Genomic DNA, 8,310 nt, shown 5'->3' with positions numbered 1-8,310 from the left:
TCTCAAAATTCTGTGACAGATTTTTGGTCATGTTGTTTCCATTAAAAAGTACTGATTTTAAAAACTAATAACTTAAAAACTGCCACACACACAAAAGAACCAAATGGTCCACAAAACATTCTCCTTTCCTTCTGAAGGTTTTACGATGCATTGTAATCATTAACCAGTCTTTCACTATTAAACTTAAATAGCCAATTGAGACAAACAGTTCTGAGACCGTTCTTCCACCATTGATTAAGACTGGGGTGGCGGGTGTTGGAAATAATATTCATTTAGCCTTCTGAGCTTTCTGGTCAGACTGGTGACTTTGCTAGCTCCAGCTGCCTTCTTGTCCACTGCTTTGATGACACCCACAGCAACTATCTGTCTCATGTCACCAGCAGTGAAATGGCCCAGAAGAGGGTAGTCAGAGAAGCTCTCAACACACATTGGCTTGCCAGGAATCATATCAACGATGGCAGCATCACCAGATTTCAAAAATTTGGGGCCATCTTCCAGCTTTTTCCCAGAAAGACGATCCATCTTCTCCTTCAGCTCAGCAAATTTGCAAGCAATGTGAGCTGTGTGACAATCCAGCACAGGTGCATATCCAGCACTGATCAGGCCTGGGTCGTTCAGGATAATCACCTGAGCTGTGAAGCCAGCTGCTTCCATTGGTGGATCATTTTTGCTGTCACCAGCCACATTGCCACGGCGAACATCTTTGACAGACACGTTCTTGACGTTGAAGCCCACATTGTCCCCAGGAAGAGCTTCACTCAAAGCTTCATGGTGCATTTCAACAGTCTTTACTTCAGTTGCAACATTGACTGGAGCAAAGGTGACCACCATGTCAGGCTTGAGAACACCAGTCTCCACTCAGCCCACAGGGACAGTACCAATACCACCAATTTTGTAGACATCCTGGAGGGGCAGATGCAGGGACTTGTCAGTTGGACGAGTTGGTGGCAGGATGCAATCCAGGGCTTCAAGCAGCGTGGTTCCACTGGCATTGCCATCTTTACGGGTGACCTTCCATCCCTTGAACCAAAGCATGTTAGCACTCGGCTCCAGCATGTTCTCACCATTCCAACCAGAAATTGGCACAAATGCTACTGGGTCAGGGTTGTAGCCTATTTTCTTAATGTAGGTGCTGACTTCTTTAACAATTTCCTCGTATCTTTTCTGGCTGTAGGGTGGCTCAGTGGAATCCATTTTGTTAACACCAACAATCAGCTGTTTCACACCCAGTGTGTAGGCCAGAAGGGCGTGCTCACGGGTCTGTCCATTCTTGGAGATACCTGCTTCAAATTCACCAACACCAGCAGCAACAATCAGGACAGCACTGTCAGCCTGAGATATGCCTGTAATCATGTTTTTGATGAAGTCTCTGTGCCCTGGGGCATCAATGATGGTCACAAATACTTGCTGGTTTTGAATTTCCACAGGGAGATATCAATGGTAATACCTTGCTCCCGTTCAGCTTTCAGTTTATCCAAGACCCAGGCACACTTGAAGGAGCCCTTCCCCATCTCAGCAGCCTCCTTCTCAAATTTCTCGCTGGTTCTCTTGTCGATGCCCCCACATTTGTAGATCAGATGGCCAGTAGTGGTGGACTTGCCGGAATCTACGTGTCCAATGACGACGATGTTGATGTGAGTCTTTTCCTTTCCCATCTTGGGTTTGAGTTAGCGGTGGTTTTCATGACACCTTTGTCCTGTCGCAGGTCTGGGCCCCACAAAGTACATTTTGGTTAAAACTTTAAGGAGTCCTAGAGTAAAAGAGCCTGCTCTGCTTTACCCAGCATTTCAAAATCCTTTGTCCATAGAACTCTCCCCCCTATATACCAGCTCTCATTTCTGGCCTGGCATGTTCTGTCTAATGAATAACTCCTCTTGGCTGTATAACAGACATCTTAAACTTGACATGTTGAGAAACAGACCCTTGACATCTGCCTCTCCAAGGCTACTTCTCATCTTCTCCATCTTCATAAATGGTAACCTCATTTTCTAGTTTCCCGGTCCCCAAATCTTGGAAGTTTCTCTTTTTCTAACACATCACATACAAAAATAAGCAAGTCCTATTGGCCCAAATCTGACCACTTCTCACCAGTTCCACTTCAACCATTGTAGTCCAAACTGCCACCATCTTCCTCCTGGGTTGTTGATATCACCACTTAACTCACCTCCCTGTTCCCACCTTGCTCCCATTGTCTACTTTCCATACCACAGTTTTTAAATACCCAAGTCATGTCATCCCTCTGCTCAAAATCTTCCAATGGCTCCCCAACCCAGTCACAGTAAAAGCCAAAATCCTTACAGTAGTATATCAGACCCTATTTGATCTGGACCTTCATTGCCTCTATGATCTTATCTCCCACCAGTTACAATTTCAGTCACTGTGTTCCCATCACACTGACCTCCTGCCTCAAGGCCATTTACTTGCTGTAATCTTCCTGAAATGCTCTTCCCCAGACACCACCATGACTCATTCCCTCACTTCTTTCAGGTCTCTCTGCTCAATTAACCACTTATTAGAGAGGCATTTCCTGACCATCTTATTTAAAATGTAGTTGCCTTCACAGGGGTGGGGGGTGAGAGCATGTGCTGGGGGGTGGGGGAGGCGGAGAGAGGTCAATAGGGGAAAAAGGAGACTTATGTAATACTTTAAACAATAAAGAATTTTTAAAAAAGAATAATTGAAAAATTACAGTTGCCTTGTGTTTTTTCATAGCACTTATCAATATGACAATGTGTGTGTATACGTGTGTGTGTGTGTGTGTGTGTGTGTTTGTGTGTGTGTTTGTGTGTAAATTTTTCTTTACTATCTACCCCTGCCCCCCACCAGGATATAAGCTCCATGAGAAGAGAGAGAATTTGACTTATTCACTGCTGTATCCCCACTGTTAGTTTTCCCATGAATATATGGAATGCAATAAATATTTTGTTGAATAAATGAATGACTTCCAGTTTTAGATCTGCAGAGCACGCCTTGGGAAACTGGTTTAAGCTTTTGATGCTTGCTTCGGGGCTATGGTCTACACTTGGAAAAGGCCTTAATAAAATGCAGCTTTCAATATAGATTTGAAGGCATGGGTCTATTCCATTAAAAATGCTGCACTGTGAAAGCTTAAATTTGGGGGTTTTAAAATAAGGAGTTGAAAGGATCAGAGTTAGTTGACCTGGAAGTCAACCAACTCTCATGTTTGATTTTGGGTGAATATCTACATGCATCTCAAGTAGAGCTCATAATTTTGCCTTATACTTGTTTATTTATTTATCTGTTCCTCTAGCTTAAATGACAGTCTCATGAGGGAAGGCATTTTGTCTTGTTTGCTGCATTCCCAGTGCCCAAAAAGTGTCTGGCATGTAGTAGGTTCTGGTTAAATATTGATCACTTTTTGATTAAATTTTCATGCTGCCTAATTTAAAGACTTATTCTTTGCTTTATGACTTACTCATTTGATGCTTTTTTACTTATGATGCTCAATATGTACATTTAAACATATTCATGCAGTTAATATTCATATAAACATATTCAGCCAGTTAATATTTATATGGTACCTACTGTGTGTTGGGAACAAAGGTACAGGAATATGTGAAGTTAGTGTTTTGTCCCATAATGAGACACTTAGTCTCCAGGGATAACTTGTATTTAAAAGCAGGAAATACCTATATAAATTTTTTCCTGAAGAAATAGTAAAAAATAGGTAAAGATCCTGTTTTACTTGATGCTTTCTTTTTTTAAAAAAAATATTTTTATTTACTTCAGGGAGGAAGAGAGAAGGAGAGAGAGATAGAAACATCAATGATGAGAGAGAGTCATTGATTGATTACCTCCTCCATGTCCCCTACTGGGGATCAAGCCTGCAATCTGGGCATGTGCCCTGACCGGGAATCGAACTGTGACCTCTTGGTTCATAGGTTAACGCTCTAGTACTGAGTCACACTGGCCAGGCTATTTGATACTTTCTTAACTCTTGTGAAAGGGAGCAATGGAAAACATCAACTAAATGGAAGAAATAAAAAAAGAAGAAGTATTGACTTATGTAAAAAGTCATATACTTAGTAAAGGAATTGCAAAACAAGCCAAGGAACTCATACTCATTACATAAAGAATGCTGGTCCTGCCTGCCCTCCCTGATGCATGATTTGAAATCCCATTAACCTTTTTTGAACTGAGATATAAGACAATCACCCCAAACTCCAATCTTAATAATAGCACAGCTACCAGAGGTACCTTCCTGCTGCTCAAACTTGCAAATCACTACTATGTGTTTACATTCAATTTGATATTATGTTCTTGATGTTCTCTGATATACCAGTTGTACTACCCTCCTAGGAAATAGGGAAATTGTATTGTTTTTTTTAAGAAAGATAATTTTAATTTATTAGAGTTGAGAAGAAAATCTTATAAACTTTTCTCCCTAAGTACATAGCTCCACCCTTGAGAAAACTTAGCTCATTGTGTACTCATGAAAAGAGCACAATATCCTGAATGAGTCAAAACTGAAGATGCCAAATGGTGATACATGGACTTTTTAAAGAAGATCAGAGAACTCAGCCAACATTTACTTTTGTTATTTCAGAGTAGAGTGTTGGAGGTTATCAGCATTGCAATGTACAAAAGAGGAGTGACGGAGTCACAAAATGTCTTCATTATCCTTGTTTACAGGATTGGTTTTGGGGTGGGGATGAAAAGTCCCCTACTGGTAATAATGACAAGTGTATTGGTATTGGCGGCTCCCTAGCACATCAACCTTGACATGCAAGAATATAAAGAAAAACACTTCCTTTAAAAGTGGATTTTCTTTTACTTTTTCATATTACTCAGGGGACACTTTTGGTGATTAAAAGTAGGATGACTTAATATGACTTCAATATTCTGAGAAACTCTTCCTTCTACCCTTGACTGCCACTATTTCAGTAAAGATTCTTGTCAGAAAAAATGCCAAGAGTAGGAACTTTTTCATCATCTAATAGTACTAGTCATATACATGACTATTTTTAGAGCAGTTTAGGTTTATAATATAACTAGTGGCCTGGTGCATGAAATTCATGCACATTAAAAAGGGATTAATTAGAGGAAATATTTTTTTTTTAAAATATATTTTATTGATTTTTTACAGAGAGAAAGGGAGAGAGATAGAGAGTTAGAAACATCGATGAGAGAGAAACATCGATCAGCTGCCTCCTGCACATCTCCTACTGGGGATGTGCCCGCAACCCAGGTACATGCCCTTGACCGGAATCGAACCTGGGACCTCTCAGTCCGCAGGCCGACGCTCTATCCACTGAGCCAAACCGGTTTCGGCTAGAGGAAATATTTTAATATTACTCTTTGCCCTTTCTCTGTAACAGAAGTGTCAGAGATGAAAAAAAATTAGTAAAACATATATGAAAATCTTCCTCCAGTCAGAGTCTGGGGCACGCCGTGGGACCCAGAGTCAAGTCTCCACCCACCCACAGGGCCTCAAAATCGTGCGAGACCCAGACCCAGCCAGCCCCACCCTTGTCAAACCCCACTGGGTGGGGGGGGGGGCGCAGCCTCAGGGCCCCCATCAAGCCCCACTGGGTGGTGGGTGTAACCTCAGGTCCCCCAGCCTGGCACCAAGTGGGGGGCGTACCTTGAGGTCCCCCGTCAAGCCCTGCTGAGTGTGGAGGGGGGGTGCAGCCTCAGGTCCCCCATCAAGCCCCACTGGTCAGGGGGTGCAGCATAAGGTCCCCCATCAAGCCCCACTGGCCAGGGGGTGCAGCCTCAGGTCCCTTGGCACCAGGGTGGGGCATGTGGCCTGAGGTCCCCCAGCGCAGGGCGGGGGCTGCAGCCTGAGGTCCCTGGCCCAGTACCAAGGTGGGGGGCGCACCTTTAGGTCCCCTGTCAAGCCCTTCCAGGCAAGGGGGCATGGCCTGAGGTCCCCCAGCCTGGTGCCAGGGTGGGGGTGTGACCTGAGGTCCCCTGTCAAGCCCCACTGGGTGGGGGGTACAGCCTCAGGTTCCCTGCCCCAGCCCTGGGCCACGCAGCCTCAGGTCCCTACTGATTGCTGATTAAGGCTTATGGGAACTCAGCCTTCACTGTGGGTGCAGCCATCTTGAGTTATGGAAACCCTGCCTCCGCTGTGGGCGCCACCATCTTTGTGATGGCATGATGGTCAATTTGCATATTCCCTCTTTATTAGATAAGATTGAGAGGAAGGAAATCTATATTTATTGATAATAGTAGCACCTTGAATTAGGTTCCTGTGGCTACTGTAAGAAGATAATACAAATGTGGTGACAACAGAAATTTATTCTCTTATAGTTTGGAGGCCAGAAGTTTGAAACCCAGCTGGGCTGCACTCTCTCCAGGAATTCTAGGGAAGAATTCATTCTTTGTCTCTACCAGTTTCTGGTGACTGTCAGTATTCCTTGACTTGTGGCTACAACACTCCAATCTCTGACTCCATGGTCACATTGTCTTCCCTCTTCTGTCTGTTATCTCCCTATGCCCCACTCTTACAAAGTCACTTTTCACTGCTTTAAGACCTATCGTAAAGGTCTCCTCTTCTAATCTTAATTTTATTACATCTTCAAAGACTTTTTCCCTGAATGATGTCTCATCCACAGGGTTTTGGGATTAGGGCATGCACGTATCTTTATGGTGGGCCACCATTCAATCCATTACCCATCAAATATTTATTCTTCTCTGTGTGTTCCTTAAGTCAGTCTTGCCAGCAGCCACAAATATTTTTAAATTAGCATTCAGTCCTGAACTTTAATAAATTATAACTCATTTGGGCACAGCTGTCAAACACAAAATTAGGTTAAAATTCTGAGAAGGAAAGTGGTTTATAAAGGGAGTTATAAACATAATCAATAGTCAGATCAGAGGCAAGAAATTAACATTGGTTAAATATCTTCTGCTGTTTGCTTTCAAATATGGTCTTACTCAATTCTCAATATAAATCTGTAGTGTACCTATTTTAATCCATAGTCCTATTAATGGGGAAATAGAGGCTCAAAAAGCTGGGTAACATTCCCAAATCCCACCAACTACTAAGGGCAAAACTAAAATTCAAAGCCCAGACCCCAGCCTTTGCCTCCAAAGCATGCTTCCTTTCTAGCCAGGAGAGGGGCTCTCTGGGTTGTCACTGGCACATGCCCATGTCCTGCCTTGGCTGCGATCCCAATGGGGCAGAGGAAGGCAGAGCTTTTAAAGCTTTAGCAAAAGTTGGGTCCTTGGTCTAGGCCAGCAGTTCTCAACCTGTGGGTCACGACCCCTTTGGCAGTCAAACAACCCTTTCACAGGGGTCGCCTAAGACCATCCTGCATATCAGGTATTTACATTATGATTCATAACAGCAGCAACATTACAGTTATGAAGTAGCAACAAAAATAATTTTATGTTTGGGTCACAACATGAGGAACTGTATTTAAAGGGCCAGAAAGTTGAGAACCACTGGTCTAGGCTAATAGTTACTGGATTGTATATTAGGACAGGAGAGAAAAGAAATAATTATGAAGTATTTCTCTCTGCCACCCACATTTATGCATCATTACTATCATTGTATCTCCATAACTAGAAAACTGAACAGGTAGGACAGGCCTAAAAAATCCAAATGTGATGTTTTAGGGCAGGGAATTAAGCAAGAATGTACAAAGTATCTCGGCATAACAATTTCACAGTTTCTTCCTCAATTAAAAAACAAAATAAAACCCAAAAGACAATAAGTTTCTTGTGAAAACTAATTAAGACACCTTGAATTTTAAAATGAGTAAACATATTTTATAGGGGAAAATGCAAATAAAATACACTAGAAGGTAAAACAATTTTATTTTTCAAAATTAACATTTAAGTACAAATTTTGACTATTTCTTTGCTGGGTAAGAAAACTTTTTCATTTGAACTACAAAGAAATGGAGAGAGAATTTCTTGCATGGTTTTATATACCAACTCCATTTCTCCTCTTGCCTTCTCACCTTAAAGACATTTGAATAACATCAGCATCTAGAATTTGAAGATTGGGTCCTTCACAAGAAGAGGACAGTACAACCTGTTTCTGAGGGAGACATGCATTTAATGAGAAAGCCCTGGTGGCCCAGCCCTTGGTCAAAGCTGAAGTTTCTGCTAGATGGAGATGAAATGTGTGAAATTGTTACTGGACCTTGAATGTCAGGTTCTTGAGTCTCAATGTCATGAAAATGAGCACTGAACTCAGTACAAGATCAAGCAGATAGAGTTTATTGAAAAGAGCTTGTGCACAAGGGAGTTGACCTGAGAAGAGAAGTCAAGCTCCCTGAGGGGTTCTTGTGAATGGCTTATATAGGGGCCTGGGGTGAGTGCAGGGCTTGGGAA

The 8,310-nt window shown here is 42.5% G+C and overlaps 1 protein-coding gene across 1 annotated transcript; it reads right to left on the bottom strand.

The window, feature by feature from the left end:
- Positions 1–219: 219 nt before the first annotated feature.
- LOC118677234 (elongation factor 1-alpha 1-like) lies at positions 220–1,693 on the bottom strand. The gene is given in 2 exon segments (XM_036352186.1): positions 220–1,400; positions 1,403–1,693. Coding segments are annotated over 2 exon segments (1,419 nt in total). The 5' UTR covers positions 1,656–1,693; the 3' UTR covers positions 220–234.
- Positions 1,694–8,310: the final 6,617 nt, after the last annotated feature.

This window comes from Myotis myotis, unplaced genomic scaffold (genome assembly GCF_014108235.1).
Source record: "Myotis myotis isolate mMyoMyo1 unplaced genomic scaffold, mMyoMyo1.p scaffold_m19_p_2, whole genome shotgun sequence".
In the NCBI taxonomy this organism is placed as follows: Eukaryota; Metazoa; Chordata; class Mammalia; order Chiroptera; family Vespertilionidae; genus Myotis; species Myotis myotis.
Note: the sequence above shows the minus strand (reverse complement) of the source record. Positions and strands in the feature narration are given on the sequence as shown.